Source organism: Psittacula echo, assembly GCF_963264785.1.
Source record: "Psittacula echo genome assembly, chromosome: 1".
In the NCBI taxonomy this organism is placed as follows: domain Eukaryota; kingdom Metazoa; phylum Chordata; class Aves; order Psittaciformes; family Psittacidae; genus Psittacula; species Psittacula echo.
The window spans coordinates 56,659,573-56,679,906 of record NC_137735.1 but is presented as its reverse complement, the minus strand read 5'-3'; the positions used below and the strand labels follow the sequence as shown (position 1 = coordinate 56,679,906).

The 20,334-nt window shown below is 37.1% G+C and overlaps 1 protein-coding gene across 1 annotated transcript; it reads right to left on the bottom strand.

Annotated features, from left to right (window-relative positions):
- Positions 1–12,062: 12,062 nt before the first annotated feature.
- Positions 12,063–18,366, bottom strand: SGMS2 (sphingomyelin synthase 2; the record flags this gene model as incomplete). Its single annotated transcript, XM_080626262.1, has 5 exons — positions 12,063–12,266; positions 13,089–13,255; positions 15,973–16,126; positions 17,438–17,555; positions 17,912–18,366. 5 exons carry the CDS (start codon positions 18,364–18,366, stop codon positions 12,063–12,065), a joined length of 1,098 nt encoding a protein of 365 aa, XP_080482388.1.
- Between the last annotated feature and the right edge of the window lie 1,968 nt (positions 18,367–20,334).

Below are 20,334 nucleotides of genomic sequence, written 5' to 3'. Positions count from 1 at the left end.
GCGCCCTGACCCCGTCCCCGCCGGGGTTGTGGGCGGGTAACGGTCCGCCCTGGGGCCGGGCTCCGCTCCTCCGCGCCCGTTAGATAGCGGCGGCTCCTCAAGGTGAGCGGGGGAAAAGCGGGGGGAGGTGTCGGGGAACTTCCACACGCCTCCACCAGCCCCGAGCAGGGGCAGCAGCAGCACCCGAACACTCACAGGTTTAAGGGTAGGGGGGCTGTGTAAAGCACGGTGAAATGGAAAGTTAGTGCTTGCAGGGGGGTGTATTTTTGTTTATTTAGGAGGGTTGGGTTTTATTTTTGACTAACTCTTGAACTTGGGCTAAGCCCAAGGGCAAAGATTTCATTGAACATAAACACACTTGTCCAGCTAGCAAGAAAGAATGGAACTGCTCCTCCCAGCTTCATAGGGCTTCACTTCAAAATCCACCTTAGCCAAAGACCTATTTTATTGGGGTGTAGAAGGAAAGGAGATACAGATAAATGCTTCTTCCCCTTCCCAAATACAAAAGCTGGCACTGCACAAAATGTTTGTTTTCATAATCGAGGACAAACCTGGAGCAATATCCCAGGTCTAGGTTAAGTAACTTAATAAATGCAGAACAGCACAGGGAGGGGCCTGAGGCAAACCTAAATTTTAGAGGAAAGAGAGGTTTAGTTCTTATCTGTCCATGCCCAGGGTATCGTGCACTCTTCATACTTCCCTCACTAAAAGAGAAAAGCATTATGGGCAAATGAGAAATACACCACCTTTAAAGTGTATATATACACCACTTTTAACTACACCACCAAAAATAAAAAGGGAAAGAACAAGTGATTTTTACCCATTAAAAAAAGTGTTTTTCTTTGCTTTTAAATATTTGACCATTCAATAAAGATAGTGACAAGTGGTTCTTTAAACAGTGGCTGGTCTGTATTAAAAAGGTTTTATTGCAATTATACAGAAGTTAGAGCAATTTTAGAAATACATAAAGCTTCAAAGGGTTAAGATCAGTTTTCCTCCAAGCAATTAAGGCAACTGGGTGCAACATCTCTTTAGTCTAACATGAACAGAAAACGGACATTTTACTAGCCATGGATTAAACAAAGTAGGAAAAACTAGATCACAGATTTAAATGGGCAGAACGGAATGCACCTTTTTCCGTAGTTAGTTACAATGGACACAAATAAAATGTATCTATTAGAAAAATACAAAAATAACAGGTGAAAATTTATCTGAACCAAAGACATTTTAAATCTGAGTCTCAAAGTTTAAGTGCTGCAGTCTGAAAGGAAGAAGCTAAGCTATTCAGCACAACTGAAACACATTACTGGTTTGCCTATTTTCTCTATGTAAGAGCAATCTAGTCTCCTTCCTTCTCAGTCTAGTTGAGAAGTAGCACTAGATGAGGAAATAGTGTCTTTGCCTCCATATGCAGCTGAAAGATTGGTTTCAGTGGGCATATGGCCAGTCTTGGGTTGCCTAGAGATTAAATTTCATATTAGGTTTGATAAAAAAAATGAAATTACTTTTATAATTTAAGTGAATTTACTGATGAACTATAAAGGTTGCTCTGAAGTATCATTAAATGGATGTTTCTACTTAAAAATAGTAAGTTGTTGAAACATTAAAGTCAGCTTTTCCAATTAAAATTGGAACTAAATAGACTTTTTAAAGCATAAAATTAATAGCAAAATATAACCAAGTACTTTATTAATATTCTGCATACCCCAAATAACTACATATACAAGTTTTAGCACTATAATGCTTTCCTTGGAAATTATTACTCCTCAGTCTTCGTATCAGTATAATACATACCACCCCCATTTAATTCTGTACTTAAGGAAAACCTATTCCTCAAATCGTTTTGCTGTAAACTGAGTAATCAAAGCACTTGGTAACCATTTTTAACAGGTAAAAAAACAAACAAAAAAAACCCCAACAAACAACAACAACAACAAAAAAAAAAAAAACCAAAACAATCCTCCATGTAACAAGCAAAGGAAAACACCCAGCAATGACTGTCATTAAAATGAGCATTTTAAAAAATACAGTAGCTCAAATTAACTAATTTTCCTTTAAAGCTAACCATTAACTCATTTTTCTTAGTTACAAAGCTAAGACCCAAGCAGAAACATTGGAAGTTTAACACATACAGTAAATTCTCAAAAGCAATATAATACTCCGTTCTCAAAATTTATCTCTGTCTTTGAATCCCTCTCAACCCTTCTGAGTATTGAGTAGTTATTCTATACAATTGTTGAGTTAGCACCCATTCTTTTCCAAGTATGGGCTGTGATTTTTTAAGCTTTATTTAAGCTTGCAGGCAACTTTTGGATTTTTATTTCCACAGGCACTTTTGTCACAAAAAACTCTCCTTGTCAAAAAAACACTGGAATTACTGTAAAGTTCTGAGTTAGAGCAGTGCAGTGACAAACATGTTTCTGTTACTTACATCAGATGCTAATGCTAAAAATCCACTTTCAACCAAGTACGTCTCATGTGCTTGCAAACGTTTTGTTTGTTCAGGGCATTTAAACATACAGCATCTATCTCAATATTTCTGTAAGGACAGCACTTCTTTGGTAAATAAATTAAAAAAAGACAACCATTTGTTTCTAAAGCGTCTAGTAATGAAAAAATAGTAACACTTGTATTTCAATGTGGCTTAGAACTGTTATGGATGACCTTGTTCTATCTTTGGCTCTTCCAAGTGTCCTACTGTTAAAGCAAGCATTGAGACAGGTAGCAAGACAATATAAGCTACCACTACTAGATGATCCATCTTCACTCAACAAATACCCAGCCATCCCTGCTTTTATCTGGACAGTGCAATTGTTTCTGCTTTAAATTAAGTTACTTTAGACCTGGAATATTCTTTGCACAGTCACAGAATTTCCATAAAACAGAACCTGGAGAAACCCATTTATTTCTTGAAGTACTAGGTGCAAGTGATTCAAGAGAACTTATTCCAGTATACGAAAGGTAACAGTTTAGCGACCAAAACTTCAAGGTGTAACTACTTCAAAGCAGGGAGTGCTGCAGTGTTCCAGGATGCACCCTTGTACATGCACCTCGCTTGCTCAACAGTGTGTACCTGGACATGGCACCTGTTCTGCATGTTCATATGTCATCATACTTAAGAGTTGACTATAGTAGCACTTCAAAATGCATTACAGGCACTTTTACAACTGCAAGCTGAGATATAAGGGGGCTTAGAAGGTAGAACAACTAAAGGCTTTGTATTCTCCATGGAGGGAAAGCATACATACTGCCGCCCAAAGATGCCTTTTGAAAAGATTTGGAAATGCATTGTTCTTCACTATATACAATTTAAATCATAACCAAATGGAGGGTTGAGGGGAGGCCACAACAGTATCTTCAGCACCAGAACACATAAGGTAGTTTTTCATCTTAAGACAAGGTTACTTGTAAACAAAGTTAGAAAATTACTTTGCTGTTTCACAGTGTAAATGATCCTAGTTTAAGGTCCTTTCATGTGGTTTTATGTCCTACTGTGAGCAGCCTTAGTAATTATGTCAAGTTTCACTTCTGTTCCCTAGATACAGTTATCTGGTCATGTTCTGTCACAAGTTTGGGGATTTTTCAGAAAGCTTCATCACAGCATGGATCTACACTGCAGAATCAGTGTTCTCCTAATACAGTGTTTTCCATCTCACATCCTCTGTCTCTTCAAGGCTCCAAACGATGATGAAGTCAAAGAACTGTTTTGGTTTTCTTAAAAAAACAAAACAAAAACCAACCAAACAAAACCCCCACAAAACCCACACACCAAACAAAACTATTAGCCCATGCCTTGATCCTATCCAACACAATTCTTAGATTTTCTGAGTTTCAGATGATTAGCTATCCTAAGCATGTATGAAAATTTTATCTTGCACGTGTAGTCTAAATCCATACACTCCTAACACTCTCCTGCACTAGAAATCTGAAATGTTTTGTAGTTTTTATACAAAGCAGAAATAGAAAAGGGTCTTAATTATATAAAAAGCATTTGGAACAGGCTTAAGACGTAGAGAAATTTTGCTTTATTGTCACAACAGCTTTCTTTAAATTCATGGGCAAGAAGAGAAGATCAACTCTTGATAATTTTTAAGATCCCTTTAGCACCATAAATGGAAACAGGATTTTAATTTTAAGATGTGTGTGGTCATGTAATTAGCCTAACAAAGTATTGCATTTGTTAGTACACAGGCTGACCGTGGGAAGTTTCTTGTATGTGCTGAGTAAATTACATAGGACAATTTCTTTAACATGTTTTTACCAAATTCACGGTCAACAGTGCAAGTGTTCATGACAGACAGCACCTTTGGAGAGAAAAGCTACAAGATGCTCACATTATTGCCTTTTGTTTTTTTAAAGTACAACTAGTGCAATAGAGTTTAACACAGTTAACAGATTGGTATACAGCAAACCACAACACTCAGCAGTCATCCACTTAACCAAAATAGCTAACGTGCTAGAAAGTGTCATCTTGAAAGTTTTGCAACAGAAAAGCCAACTCTTACTAATTATGAACAGTTTACATAAAAACAAGGCCATTTGAAACATTAGTAGGAATTGGAACTACAGCACAAAAGATCTCTAAGTAGTATCATTTGATATTGTAGTATTATGCTTTAAAGCATTTGCAGAACTGCACCCTAAAGCTATAAAAAAAGGCCCTATGTTAAGTCCTTACCACACAAGCATTACAGCATTCCTGTATTACTATCTAGGATTCCTCAGCAGCCAACAGTTTTTCTTGCCTGTTTTTTTTCCAGGTTGGATACATAGCTCCAATTAATGTACACAGCTATGGATTCAACCTAGGAGAAATCATGCAATAAAACTGATCAGCCAATGAGGATGAAACCATGTTGCAGTTAAAAGTGATGTCCTGTACTGTTTTTACAAAAGTCTTTAGAGCTCTCCTCAAAGTTACATGAGAAGCAGGAGAACCACAAAACATTACTTCCTCTTTCACTTTCAGATTCCCTAGTGTGACCCTGACCTCACAAAACCACTAGAATTTATCTTTTTCACATCTCACACATGCTCTCCTACATAAGGAAAATAAACACAAATTAATTACTAAATATTTAAAAAGCAAGAATTGATTCCTGAGATAAAAAGTATGCCCTAGGATGTTAGATTTTTGTACTTGAAAATAATCTCAAGTTTCAAATTGTGCAAATGTGTCTGACAAGAATACCTTTTGGCTTTAGTGTTAATTTTGGGGGCTACTCTTCGGTTTTGAGCCATTTAGAAAAGGCAGTCAACAGAGGCAGGTGAAGTAAGACAGGAGCCCAAAGCAGCCTAGGCCAAAGTATAAACAGCATTTTGAGTGGTAACAAACTGAAAAAAGTGGAATGCAAACGCAGTTTTTATGGAAGTAACAAAGCACAGAGAACTTGTTACTTAAAAAAGGGAAGAGGGGTTGGAATTTAGCAATATTGTTTAAGGTCCATATGCAAACACTTAACTGGTAAATATAAAAGTAATCAGGGAGCTAGATTTCCTCTTGATGTTTTCTGCCCTCCTGCTGCTATTTAAACTATAATAATAGTAATACTAATTCAAAAAAGCATACAGAATCACTGATTTTAAATGCAACTCACATGCTTGAAGTAACACCAGATTATATTTCTGTTGAACTAGAATGCAGCTCTCCAATGACTGGTTTTACACTGGTCTGCCTTTTCAGCCCCTTTCATAGTTTTCCAGTTGTATGTGATCTTCACTACACTTTTTAGCTGTTGCCACATTTGGTACTGTGCCCAAAGGCTGAAAAGAACTCAAAAGGACAAGCAAAGATTGTTCACAGACGACTATGCAAGTACAACCTAGTGCATCTTCCCAGAGGAGCCTCTGTGTACTGCATCCAGTACTGCATACGCCAGAGAGCACCCTCCATATGCACATGCACTTGCATGGTGCCTGGGTCCCCAACTACTCAAAATGCCTTTACTTCAGACTGGTTTCTGACCACTTGTCCTTTAACAATATTAACTAAAAATAAATTAAAAAAAAAAAAAAAAAGGAGGGGAGAGAGTGACCTTCAGACTCAATTCAACAGTTATTTTGTGAAAAATAATTTCATTTGGCACAAAAGAGACTGTGTCATGCCTTTGCAGTTTCACAAATACTAACCTCCTAAAGACCTTATTATACAGATGACAAATACAATTATTATTATTATATAAGCATAGCCTGAAAGAAGAGTATTCCTGCTAGAAGAAACCCATGCATAGAGATTTAAAAAAACACCGTAGGCACTGTATACAATGGATCTCCATTTTTTTCCGTTGACATTTACTAGAACTAAAACCAGTTATGACTAAACTATAAATCAAGAAAACAACAAACACACTCACTGCTCATCTAGAGAAATGACTGGGCCAACACAGAATCATTTGAAAAAGAGTGAACACTAAATAGAATAGTGTAATATAGCATATTTTTTTTCTATGGTATGGATAAGACAGCCAGTATCATGCAGCCAATATAATCTGAACTCAGTCACAAACTACTTCCAGCAACAGTGGGTTCACCCTCTCCTCCTACCTGGCTTGCATCTTTAACTTAAAGATTAGCCCACAGCAAAGAGTCACAGAAAACTAACTTCTCATAGTATGTGCTAAATTCCAAGTCCTTAGGAACTGAAATATTTCAATTGAAAACAAGTCAAATCTTCCTGAGTTTTTAAGAACTAGTATTCACCAGGAAAGAATCCTCAACATTAGTACTTCAGATAAATACTAGAGACAGCACTATATCATTACTTCAGCTCAGAACATCATTCAGGCATTCTAAGTGTTTTGTTAGGAAAGATTATCTACCAAAAGATTAGTCCAGAACAAGTACTTTTTCTTACAGTATTTAAGTTACCTGTAGCTAGCTTGAAATTCTTCGGTGCTGCTTTCTAGGTTAGAAGATTTAATCAAACAGTTAAATCCATGGAAATTTGAGCCAGCTAGAAAAAGCTTCAGTATGTTTTAAGCACTGCAGCAGTTCGTTCTTGTTTTAGAAACAAACAGTGACAGCTTGGAACAAGAGCTTATGAAAGTTTGCTGGTCATGTTTAAATATTTTAAGGTCTTTATGCATCTCCCACTGGATTTTTATATTTTAAGTTATCGATCAGAACCAGCATAGTCCACAGGACAGACATAGAACAGAATCATAGAATAGTCAGGGCTGGAAAGGACCTTAAGATCATTTAGTTCCAAACCCCTGCCATGGGCAGGGACACCTCACACTAAACCATGGCACCCAAGGCTCTGTCCAACCTGGCCTTGAACACCGCCAGGTGTTCACAGCTTCCTTGGAGCATTCACAGCTTCCTTGGGCAACCTGTTCCAGTGCCTCACCACCCTTACAGGAAAGAATTTCTTCCTTATATCCAATCTAAATTTCCCCTGTTTAAGTTTTAACCCATTACCCCTTGTCTTATCACTACAGTCCCTAGTGAAGAGTCCCTCTGCAGCATCCTTGTAGGCCCCCCGTACATCTGTACGGTGCATCTGTACTGTGGAATGCTTAATACTGCCCATTTCCTTATAGGTTTTTTTTCAGCACTATTACACATAAACAATTACATATTACTTGGAATTTGCGTATAGTTTTAGCTCTATTTTGAGTAAAAAGCAATACATGATCATCATCTACTTCAACATTTTCATCTTCCTTTTTCTTGTAAATAGCAGAACAAAAGCCTTTGTCTTCATTCTCAGTTTCTCAGCACAACTGGGTTGGGTTTTTTTGGACACTGGGAAGCATCATAAAGTAGCATATGAAGGCTGACTTTACAAACAAAGTTACTTCAGTGGCAAGCTAGGATATTTTTCTCAAGTGCTCTTAAGGAGCAACACTTATTTTAGTGGTGTCCCACAAAAGTTTTTCTTTTTAAGACCCCTTTCTTCAGAAATTGAATTTAAGACATGGTTTTTACAATGCCTGGTATGGAACACCTAAGTTCGTAAATGTTCAATCTTACAGTATCATTCTAGTTTTGTGTGCCTATAAAAGACTTCTAAGGTAAGTCCAAAACACGTATGTTGTAAAAATATCAAGATAACCATGGAGATTTACAGTTAAGTCTGTCAATAATGGAAATTATAAAAATGATTCCAGTATAACTGATAGATTTGACATGTTTTCAGAATTACCCCATGGATCTTTAAGATAGCTTTTTGTAAGTTAAAGAGCTGTGGGAAAGTTCACGTAAAGTAAATGGAAAGACTTCACCTTGCCCTGAAGTTAATAGATCTGGTCTCTAGAACTGTAAATCATACTTTGTATCTACCGAAATGAAAAAATGAATTTGGGTTAGTACCTAACAGCTTAGGATAAATTGTCTAGGCAGACACTAATGATGGGAGAAAGCTAGAGTTTGAACAGATTCTGACTTAAGATAAAGATAAGTGGATGTGCACTAATCTAATTAAGATAATTCTCTCCCATATCTCTAAAAATACTTACCCGTTCTGTCTCTGCTACTGGGCTTTATTTTTCTAGTACACAAATGTAGTGTATCTTAACAGGTAGAGTCTTGGCATTTTTTTTCTTACTTCTCTTACCCCTCCCCCACAGTTCCCCTCCCACCCCTTAAGGAGGGAGGCAAATCCAGTACTAGAGTTCACAGCAAAATTTAGCACAGCTCTTTTTGCTACCACTCCACCTGTAGCTATCTTTCCAAGCAAACGGCAATGAAGAATGATTAACATTTAGTACCATTTACATCCACATGGGAGTGCTAAGCACATACCATAAAAATGTCAATTTACAAAGGTTTCAAATATATGTTAATTTTTTAGATTATTTTAATATGTTAATATTTTAGATTATAACATCTAGATCATGACCATGGAGCACCACATTTCTTTAAATTATCAAGTTAAGCTTTAAATCCAGCTTTAAGTTTAGGTTAGGCATTTAAGAAAGCTTGTTTCATAAATGCAAAGCACCCAACAGCCAGATGTACAAATGTAGTGCCTTTGTTTTCAAGTATTTGGGAAGTTCAACACGTAAATGCTCTCCAGTAGACAGAAGGAGCATTTTATTTAGAGTCACAGTACCAGGTGCCTCTGGTGTGACATCTGTAAGAAAGATTATTATTGTAACTCTAGGAAAAATAAATACAGGGACATGCTGCAGAACATTGAGCATAAATAGCCCAAATCAGCCTACAATCAAGCGATCAGTACATTAAGTGAAATCTACTTCCCTCCTTTTCTTTCTACCCACTGCAATCCTTTTTCCTTATGAGAAACCATGTTTTCAGTTTCATAGTATGTATATAAGATCATTGAGTTATTAAAATTATTTTTTGTGTACCATCTGTAATTTGGATTGGATAAACTACTATAGCAGTAAGCACCAGCATATACTGTTACTTACCCCATTTTATTACCTTGCATGTAGGCCTAAAGAGTCTTCAAAATACATCTGTACCATCTAAGTTTGCAGAAGCAGTTTAAAGCTATTGAGAGAATAGAGAATTGGGGTGTCCTGTTAATTAAACACACACCCCCTTTTGAGGACTTCGATACAATTGAGAAAATTTAAGCAGTTGAGGGACTGCTGAGCCAGAAAAGGAAACAAGTTTTGAGCTCAGGCTGCCATTTAAACTTTAGTTTTGCATTACAACAGAAGTTTCTATCAAATTCAGCAGGAGAACAGAAGCTCCCACTGCCCAACAACAGAATAATTTTTACTTTGTTCTATTTCATCACTTTTGTATTTTTTCCTTTCAAAATAGGAATAAAGAAAACAAACATCCTGCATGAAAAAAAATTCTATTACTCTATAGAATATTAGAGAAATCCCACAGAGACATGGTGGGGGTTATGCAGACAGTTAGCTATCTAGACTATCAAAGTATTTATTATTCAGCCACCAAATGAAAATCAGTGTTCAAGCTCCTTACTGGAATGCCTTTCATCATGTTATTTTCAAGGCATGGTTACTACTAATGAAATTCACCCATGATTTCTCAAAGACAGTATTACTACAAGTGGCTTAACATGATGGTATTTAAGATACCACAAAGCTTGGAATTCAGCTTCAGAAAACAGTACTATGCTCTATGAAGTAGCAGTGACATGAGTATGCTGGCAGATTTACAGACTGACATTGAACAGATTCATTTGTATGATACGTAAAAAGGATTTTTATATAAATGTTCTGCTACTGGCTTTTTAGCAAGCAAATGAGAACATGGGTATGGCCCCACACACACACAACTTCCAGGGGCACGTTGTACGGTTCTAAGAAGCCGATTTAAAAGTAACAAAACCCAACATCAGCAGAATTTCTCTTAGCTAAGTGTTAACAAGGACTTATTGTAAGGAACATTGTTTATTGTATTACTTTGATAATGCACAAAAATATTTGAAATGCACATTAATATTCTCATGTACAACTCACAGCAATTGATCCCCTTAACTGAAAAAAAGATATCTGAATACTCTGTATTGCATTTTATAACTTTAACTGGACTTTTTAAAAACAAGTTTTCACATTCACACTTCTCACTCAGTTCTAAACATTTTTAAGATAAACAGCATTTCCTTTATACCTCAACACTTAACACAATTTTGTCTTTGCTATCAGGTTTTACTGAAAATTTAAAAATAAAATTGAGATAACTGCAGAAATTAATATAGAATATAGAACATAAAGGGTTAAATGTGGCATTCTAATTTTCTACCTTGTTTTGCCAACAATACAAACCAACAAAACCCAATAAGAACCAGGCAGCTGTTAATTTGTGGGTTTGTTACATGTTTACACCATGGTAGTTTCCCACATTCTCACCCAACTTGTTTAAATGGCCATTTTAACTGGACCGAAACCTTGCAGGGAAAAAAAGGGAATCTGCATGTGACTTCTACCACAGTGTCATTTAATATGAAATGGGTTTAGGTAATACTTGAAGAAATGCTACTGTTGTAGGTATTCACCTTGGCACTTCTTTGGGTTGCTTTTTTTTCTCTAAGGTAAGTTACAGAAATGTGTGCCAACAGTTAAAAAAAGAACCATGGCTCCCAAGCAAACCTGCTACATACTTTCAGCAAGAGATAGCTACTAAAATTTAAAGTTTATTTTAATTATAGCGCCATTTTGGACCTGGCCTTGCATTCCTCAAGGTGAGATCCATAGGACTTTTGCCTGAATGAAGGACCGTATGATCACTCTTTCCAGTAAGCAGTTTTGTTTAATAGGTGTTTAACTACACAGCAGTGTGTGCTTTTGTGTGTATATGCATATACATACACTGATAGGCACTGTATAGCTATATAGACGAGGCCAGCTGCAATTTAAGATTTAACTTTGAAACTGTGTCCTTTTTTAAAAATAAAACTTTAGGCCCCTTGAGCTCTGATGTTAGCAGCTATTCCTATTTTGCAAAGTCATCAGGTAGCACAACAGTTTAGATATAAAATTACTCATAAAAATGTAAAAATCTGTATATAGTAGAATATATGGGAGATAACGGTGATAAGTAGATTTCAGGGTCACAAGATAGTCATACCCAGAGTGCAAAAAAAGTCAAGACTCGCTTCCAGCTGTACCAGTCACACGAAGGCCTTACCTTCATTAGCAAGAATAATGCAACAAACCACTTTCCATAACTGTGTTATCTTTTTATATACCTCAATATGCCAATATCACACCTTTACATTTTGGCATGGTTTTTGCCCTTATGCACTCCAGACTCTGAAGATGAGATTTTTGGGTGCTTCTGTGGATGAGTGATAGTAATAAAAGTGTTAATGTGGGCTTTGGCACCTCTATCTCATTAGTAAAGCAAAGTCCTGCTCCATTTTTTTCTTTAATAATAAAAAAAAGTCCCAAGAGTGGTGCATTCTATTAGCACTGAAGAGCAGAATAGGTCTGTACAGCGTGATGATAGGAGAACATATGAAATGGCAATATGTGTGTCTACACTTGTCTTTCCAACCAATTGCACAGAAGCTTGGTCCACTTCTTCAGTGTAGTCCTCTTAAGAACTTTGGTTACAGCATTAACATTTTGGTAAGAAAGCAAACAAAAAAACCAGAGTAGATGCTTTCCTTTTCTTCAGGTAGATTTTTCATTGTCCTCTCCGGTCTTCTGAACCCGTGAATACTTTTTGCATGAAGATTTGAAGCAGCTGGGAGGCCAAGATATTGGCCAAGAAAAGCTGCAAGGAACAGAGCCTTGCACATTCTTCTCAAAGAAATAGAATATTGGATACCACCAGGCTCGAGAGAGAAAATTTGTCTGCGAAGAGACCTTTAAAGTCTGTATTGGCACAAGAAGATAAAGAAGAAAAGGAAACGGACAATCAGTTTAAAGCATTACAATCAATTACATTGAGTCACAACCACCACAAAAATTCAATGTATTTGCATGCGTTTCTGTAAAGACAAGGTGCATTTAGCCTAGAAAAAACAAAGTACTGAGGTAGTATATACATCATAGTCCAAATGTATACTACAAATTAAGCATCTTTAACAGAAAAAGATGCTTCATTGCTGTACAATATTCAGGGAGACCAAGCACTCACTTCTTTGAATGTGAGTCCTTTCAGACATGTCACATTTCCACTGATGACTAATAGTTGAAAACTAGATTGAAATGGCTTGAGATCTATGCTCCTGCTTGAAGGTGCTCTTAGAACAACTGCAGCAGATACCTTCTGAACAATGTACTTTTAGTGACAGTTACAGAAGAACTACCACTAGATTTCTAGGATGGTCTAGGTTAACTTACGTTGGTTATAAATTACTAAACTACTGTTTATTCATAAGCTTAGACAAACAAGGGCTATTCTATACATGAACTACAGCAATAAAACCTTGAAGTTCAGGAAGTGTTTATAAGCAATTTCAAAAATTAGCTTTGTAAAAATAATTTTTGCAATAACTTATTAACAGCCACAGATCAAAAAAATAACATCTTAATTCATTAAATATTTACTTAAACCACAGTAAAACAAAACTCCTTGCCCAATTTGTTTAAACTTCAATATGGAACTCCTATTTTTATTTCAAAATTAAGAACCTGTGAGCACTATTAACAAATGCAGGCTATACATTGACTCTGAAGATATTTGCTACTCACCTTTTCATTAGCCATTGAGTGGTACCACCAGAAAAGCCGTGTGGTGATATAGTAAGCAATGATGACATCTACGGTGTAGTGTTCATGAGCAACAAGGATACAAATTATGCCAGCAGCACTCATTAGCCAGCAGATTAAGTGATACCACCAGAAATGACGTGGTGAATCTGTGAAATAGGAAAGTGATTGAAAAAAAAGAACCACACAAAAAAAAGATGTATGTTGTTATAGCAATCCACAAAGGGAAGGGGAAAACATAAAAGATTAAATAGGTGAGATTTAGGTTGGATATAAATAAGAAATTCTTCACTGTGAGAGTGGTGATACACTGGAACAGGTTGCCCAGAGAAGTTGTAGATGCCCATCTCTGGCAGTATTCAAGGCCAAGTTGGAAAGGGCTCTGAGCAACCTGGTCTAGTGTGAGGCATCCCTGCCCATGGCAAAGAGGTTGGAACTAGACAATCTTAAGATCCTTTCCAACCTAAATCAGTCTATGATGCTATGATTATTTAATTCAGGCTACTACGTTTTAAATCACTTCTAGGGTATGGGGTGCAGAGCAAGAGACAGAATTGAGGCAAAACATACACGTTATTTTACTTGGGTGTATTGAGACTCTGCTCTTTTTATAGTCTATGCTCAAGTAAACTTACACTCTAGTAAAATATCTAGAATTGATACAACTTGAGCAGAATCACAGACTAAACAGGAAAAGATACTTGCCTTTTAATTCCTAGGTTTTAACTACTTTGCATGAAACCTCTGTTCTGTGCAACAGAATACACTGTACAGTGAAGTACAGTATGTGAATTTATACCCTTTCATTAAAGATTAATGAATGGGAGTTAAGCTATTCTTCAAAATGAATTTAAGCCACTTCAGTGGAAAAGTTCCCCTGCCCTTCTGTCCCCATTGAAAAAGGCCATGGGTGTCACAATGACCATTCATAACTTCTGACAGGCTAACGGGCTTCATTTCACTCTCAGTGGGAGGTTTTGGCACCCCTTGCCTTGGGGGGCAATGGTCAGCCTTTACTTTCACACAATACCAGCAGAAAAGTTACTGATCTCAACAAGCTTACACAGTAGAAGTTTGAGAGGCCTGTGCAAAACAGTTCCTGTGGGACAACTTAAATTTTGGCGCAAGCATTAAGACAGTAAAGTCCCTTAGCTCCCCTCAAAACACTGCAGACAAATCTGTATCTACTGATTTAATAAATAAATAAATAAAAGGAGCCAAGTCATCTAAAGCAGCTGATGAAAACAGCCCAAAGCAAGACAGACAAAGTAAAGCTAAAAACGTAAATAACTACTCTGGGGAAAAAAATCTGGAATGTGGGGGAATAAGTGAAGCAGCAAAGGATGAAAGAAAGAGCAGAGAAAAAAAAAAAACTACTAAGCCAGAAATAACAACCTCAGAATGCATCTTGCACTGCAGACATGTCATCAAAAGAGCAGAAAAAGTACCATAAGCAGCCTCTAATTCAGAGCAATTATAGGGCTTAAGTCCTTGCTCGGATAACATTTTGCTAATTATATGGGAGTCAGAGAAAGGAAAGCTATTCATTTCTCATTTATAGAGCACAAGTCCTCTGAAACATATGCCAAACAATTAGGCAGCAAAGGGCTTATTACAAGTATTTGTACATTATAATTCCTCAAACCTCTTAGGATAGAAGTACAGGAGTTATAAAAGCCCCAGACATATTGGGTTCCTGTATCTTTCTGGTACTAAAGATATTAAAAGGGTGTGTGACCAGCATTAAGCTGCAGTAACATACACAAAACAAGGCAAACAACAAATGTATTAGGCTATTTTAATAATATTGATGAGTTACACATGTATCTTGCATCCAAAGATTTCAAGTTTGTCATGTGAAACAGGCATTTCTATAGCGTGGGTTTTGTGTAAGGCAGAACACAGCACCGCAACACCTTCTTCCCTCAATGTTTTCATAAGAGGAAGGCACTCAACTAATGCTGGCTAGTCTTATTTTTGTTTCAGTCAGCACATTCCCATGAGCCAATCTAGCATTTGCATAGTTTGGGACACAACAGTAGGAGAGAAGATTCCAATTCCAAATATGTGAACTGAAAAGGGAACTCCCTGCTATGCATTAATGAGCGGCCAAGTTCCCAGGGTACCAGCATTGCTTACAATATATCAGATTCAGAAATCGGTGCTCTACTCTCTAAAGCTTCAATCGATGCTGTGTGTGCAGCATAGACTGATTCCCCCCCATGCACCATTGCAATGTAAAGCAAAGGGTGAAACCATAACCCTAACTATATTCTTTGTGTGCTTGCCAAATTTTTATCAACTTCAAGAGGCAAAAAGTAGAAGACTCTAGCAGAAGACATCCAAAGAGCATGAATCAATTTTTCATTGTTTGCAGTAACTAACATACAGCACACTTCACAAAAAATAGCTTTGCTTCTGCATGTAGTTTAGGTGTGCAATGCTGCTATGCTCACGCCACAAAATAAATCCTTTAAAATCTAAGGTATGTCAGCCAACCTGCACAGAGCTAATTTACCTAATTATCTACAGTTTGTTTTACCCCAGATTTGAGTAACCCGTTAATGAATAATGAAAAGCTAGCTTGCTTCAATCAAGTAGTACACGCTATACATGTCTAGTCACATTAAGTGTTCAGTTAAAGCCTGCAACGCTTCCACTACACCCACGTTCCATTTCCACTCAGAGTCATGATTTATATTTCAAACCCATACACGTACAGTCTGTGTAAGGCTGACCACTAACTGGGGGCTGTAGTTTTATATTTTGGTGCAAAAATATAAAACACATCCTAAAACTTTTAGCCTGTGTTTTCCCAGTACAATGGATTTAAACAAGAAAAGACCACTGAAATACCGTCACTTACACTCTTTGATGAACAGGTAGACCAGAGTTAATACCACAGTATGACCACTAAACAGGAAGTCTCCACATAGGATGTGAGATCCAGTTATGGATAGACCACCACCAGAAATCAGTCGCAGGATCCTCTGAAGCTTTGCCTGCGCATCTCCGTTCAACTACAACACCCAAAAAGAGTACAGAAAGAAAAAAAAGTTTAAGGTACACCATACGTGACTTGAGTAAACTTCTTGCCCAAACACATGTGGAGTCAGGCAGACAGGGAGAAAAGGACACATCTTCCATTTCTTTGACTTTCTTTCCCATATTCTTAAACAAATGGGCATGCATATCAAAGCTGTCAGGTGCTAAGCTTGGTAACACTAGCATTCTGCCTATGCTTTCAAAGGCTATTTTAAAATATGCAGTGTATGAAAATGAGATGCACAGTATTCTGGAAAGGCAAATATTAAGAATTCATAAAGTCAGGTATCTCATGATAGCAATTGATGGAATGGGTAAAACCCATTCAAAACTAGTTTCAATACTGTACAACCTTGCGTACTGCTTGTCATTCTGTTCAGAGCTGAGCAATTTTTCAACAGGGGAAAAAAGAAAAACCCTCGAACTAAATTTTAGATTTGGTTACAAGCTCAGTCAGGACTTGCTCTGATTTAGAAGATTTTTTTTTTTTTTTTTTTTGAAACATACATGAGGGTCAACTTTTGACTTCTCATAGATCCTAGGCAAACACTCAGTTTCACCTAGCTATTTAAAGATTAACTCTGGGGAAAAAAAAAAAAAACAAACACAAGCAAGTTAAAAGGATAACTAAGTTTTACATAATCGGAGAGATATTCACATGGGACAAAAAAATAAATCCAGAAAAGCTATCATGTCTTTCCAGAGTTCAAGTAATTAATCCTGTTTTAATCCTAGCAATACGTACTTCTGGCAGAGACAGTTAAGTTTTCCTTTGCTTACCTCTTCCCACTTCTCAATCTACAACACACGAAGTCATTCCCCAAGCTATTAGAACAAAACAGTTGAGTCTTTACAATAGTGGTATGCAAATAAAGATTTTTTTTTAAATAGATCCCAGTTCATAAGTAGTTCATCCACTATGTTCCTGAATTGTCCCAATGTGAAAGAACAAGGCTGAACAAACAGGTGCCCCACCATCTATGTAATAAGTATTGCTGCAGTACTAAGAGTGACTCAAGCCTCATGAACAAGTTTACTAACTTGGCAGCAGCCCATTTCGACACACGTACTCTCCTTTAAAGCATCTTAACTGCAGCAACAACTTGAGGCTCTCTGCATATCTCACAATTTTTGGTTTAGCATGATCTATGTTTCTGAAGACATCAACTGAAAATAATTTGTGTTATTTAACAACACCTGGAACATCAGCTTCTATTTGCTCTTACGGCCTCAGCCATAAGGACTCAGGCAGACTAAAGCAAGAACTGGGGAGCAAAGACTCTTACCTTTGGCGCACACTGAAAATGCATTCCAGGCACAGGTAGGGTGGTAACATACATAGTAATACAGCGGTACAGATACAAAGTTCCCATTATAAAAAAGAACCTGCGTCCCACTATTGATCTGAAAGCAGAAGAAGAGTGGAGAGGAAGAATGAGTATAAAGTTCACATGCAGGATACACATACAACCATTATGGAGCTCTAGCTCCATGGTTTTGACATGAATGGGTTTTGACACCATGGGTGTCAAATTCAGATTTTAGAAATATTATGCAATAATCAGGAGAAGCCTGTGTTTCTGTATCCAGCCTAGACAATGGAACAGTTTCTAAAGCAGTCATCCCTTTGGCATTTTCCTGCCAGCCCATTCTACAATATTGCTACAGATTCTACCATAAAATTTGTTGTACCCAGAGCTAAAACTGGAAACAAATGTTCTGAAAACATAAAGCAGAGGAAAAAAAATATAGCTGCTTACTTGTATCTAAGAAACAACCATTGGAATATCCATAATCCAAGTAGTATCATTCCATTTATTTCTGATACAGAAAAAGCCCACTCCACACGATCAATGTAATCGAAAAATTTGTCAGGCAAGGGAGGGCTTAACTCCTTTGGAGGTACTCTCTCATGGACCACAGTGATCATGACAGTTGTTAGAATCAAGTTGAAGAGAGCATAGACAAAGGCAATGCCTGTTTTCCACCATTCCAGAGGAAATTTGTTCCTAGACTCAGCAGGCATAGCAATCTGGATGTAATCAGGATATTTCTTCGTTGTTTTTCGCAAGCCATTAGACAAGCCCTTTGGTTTGCTAGTGCCATTTTTGCTCTCTTCAGTGACTGAGAGAGTAGGTCGTGAGTAGCCATTAGAAGTGTCATTGTTTTGACTCTCCATATGCTCTTCAAGCTTTGCTGTCTCAATAGTATTCATTCCCACGCTGTATTGCCAAATAGGGTTTATCAGTGACCAACTTCTGAGCTCTGAAGTTTTATTTCTTCAAGTCCAATGCTCTTGTTCCTAGATGAATTTTTATTTCTGTTAAACTCTAAAAAGGTGTCTATTGTGCTTTCACTACTCAGATGCTGTCAAGCAAGTCATCAAGGTCAGTCTTTCCTCTAGAGCTGTATCATCTGCAAAAAAAAAAAATAAAATCCAAATAGGTTCTGAGTACCTTCAGAACTAGTAATGTGACACAACAAAATGCTGTTCTAAGTTCCAGCCAAATCTACTTACATACGGAGTCAAAAGGCAAACTAGAGACGTGGTTACAGAGAAACTTAATCTCTGATCAGTTTAGGAACTAGTACCAATTTCAACTTTTTTAAATTATTTTTTAAGGACAAGATCCACAGACTTTAATGATGCTGACAGCACTTGTTTTATCAGTTGTCAGAATTAAGACTAATCCATGTTTGCAGCAATACTGAAGTTTATTGCTATGGGGCACTGCATACAAAATATCTCCTTTTTGACCCTGGGGTTGCTACAGATATTAACATGATTTGTCCAGACACGATCAGACAATCGTGTTAATTCTGATGATATAAAACAAAATGGCACTGCAGGATTTGATTTTGTAAGGCATAAAGTAATTTAGATTCACGTAGAAGAAAAATCTATTCCATGGGCAGATAGGTCTATTACATTTTCTTGGATCCAAATGAGTCTTTCAACACTAAAAAACCCACAACTCACCCACAAGACAAAAAGACCCCACAACACCACCAAAAAAAAAAACCAAAAACAACAACCCCAAACACAAAAGGAACTCACACACCAAAAAAAAAAATCTAGATAGCTACTGTAGTACCCACTAAATGTCTGAAATGTCACAGAACTGAGAAATACACTTCTGCATTAGATTCTTTGTTATGGTAACCTTTATGTAGAACAGACCAAAAATGGATCTGTTTGTCCTTTAGTTTCTTTAAAATACATCCACATGGATTTTTTTTTAAACAGGAATAAATAGCAAGATTCATCATCACACAGGATTTATTTCAGGCTGCATTTGCCAATTCAGTAAAATCACATTAGATTAAAAAATAATAATAATCAGCTAGGCACACTTTTTATAACAGCATTTTCTACGAAGAACTGAATGCAGCTCACCTCCATAGAACTGACATTGCTGTTAGAAAAAAAGGCTATGCCCCACCTTCACTGTCTTTAAAGTTCTGTGAAACCACTTATTTACAACGTACGTATTTTTATTACTCTGTTAGCTCCTATGGCAGAAGTAGTATTACTGTATCAAAGTGTTCACTATCTACCAGCAATTTTATTTTTTCTTTTATTGTTTCTCTAGGAGAAGTTCAACACTACCATCACCTCAGTTCTTGGCATGCCAACACAGGCTGCCAGTTTGCCACGCTGTATGTACCATGAAGTCATCATGACGGAAACTAGAGTTTCTCCATAAAATTACATCACAAAACTTGGCCTAAGAAAAAAAGCATCCTGCTTAGTAAAAACCTGTCCAGTAACTGATCTCTTGATATCAAGGCCAATCTAAACCAAAAACAGTCTGGAAAGTCAGGTGGTAGTGTTTTGGTCCTCTTCCCTCATCCTCCCCAACTAGAGAAGACATTTAACATGGTCAGCATGTAAATCCCACTGATTTCCTAGCTGCTGCTCTTACTGCTGAAAGGGAGAAAGGGTAAAGGTTCAGATCCCAAACATGAACATTTCAGTATTATTTGTATAAATCTCCCAAGAAGAACTTTAAATTAACTCTCAGCAGTGTTTCTGAAATCCGCTATCACTGGTTGACCTTTCCTAAATCCCTGATCAACAAGTTTATGTAAACTACAGACACATGCCCTGAACAACTCTCCAGCACCCAAAGAAAAACACTACCCAAGTAAACAGGTGGTGATTTCAGACACTTTCTCTCCC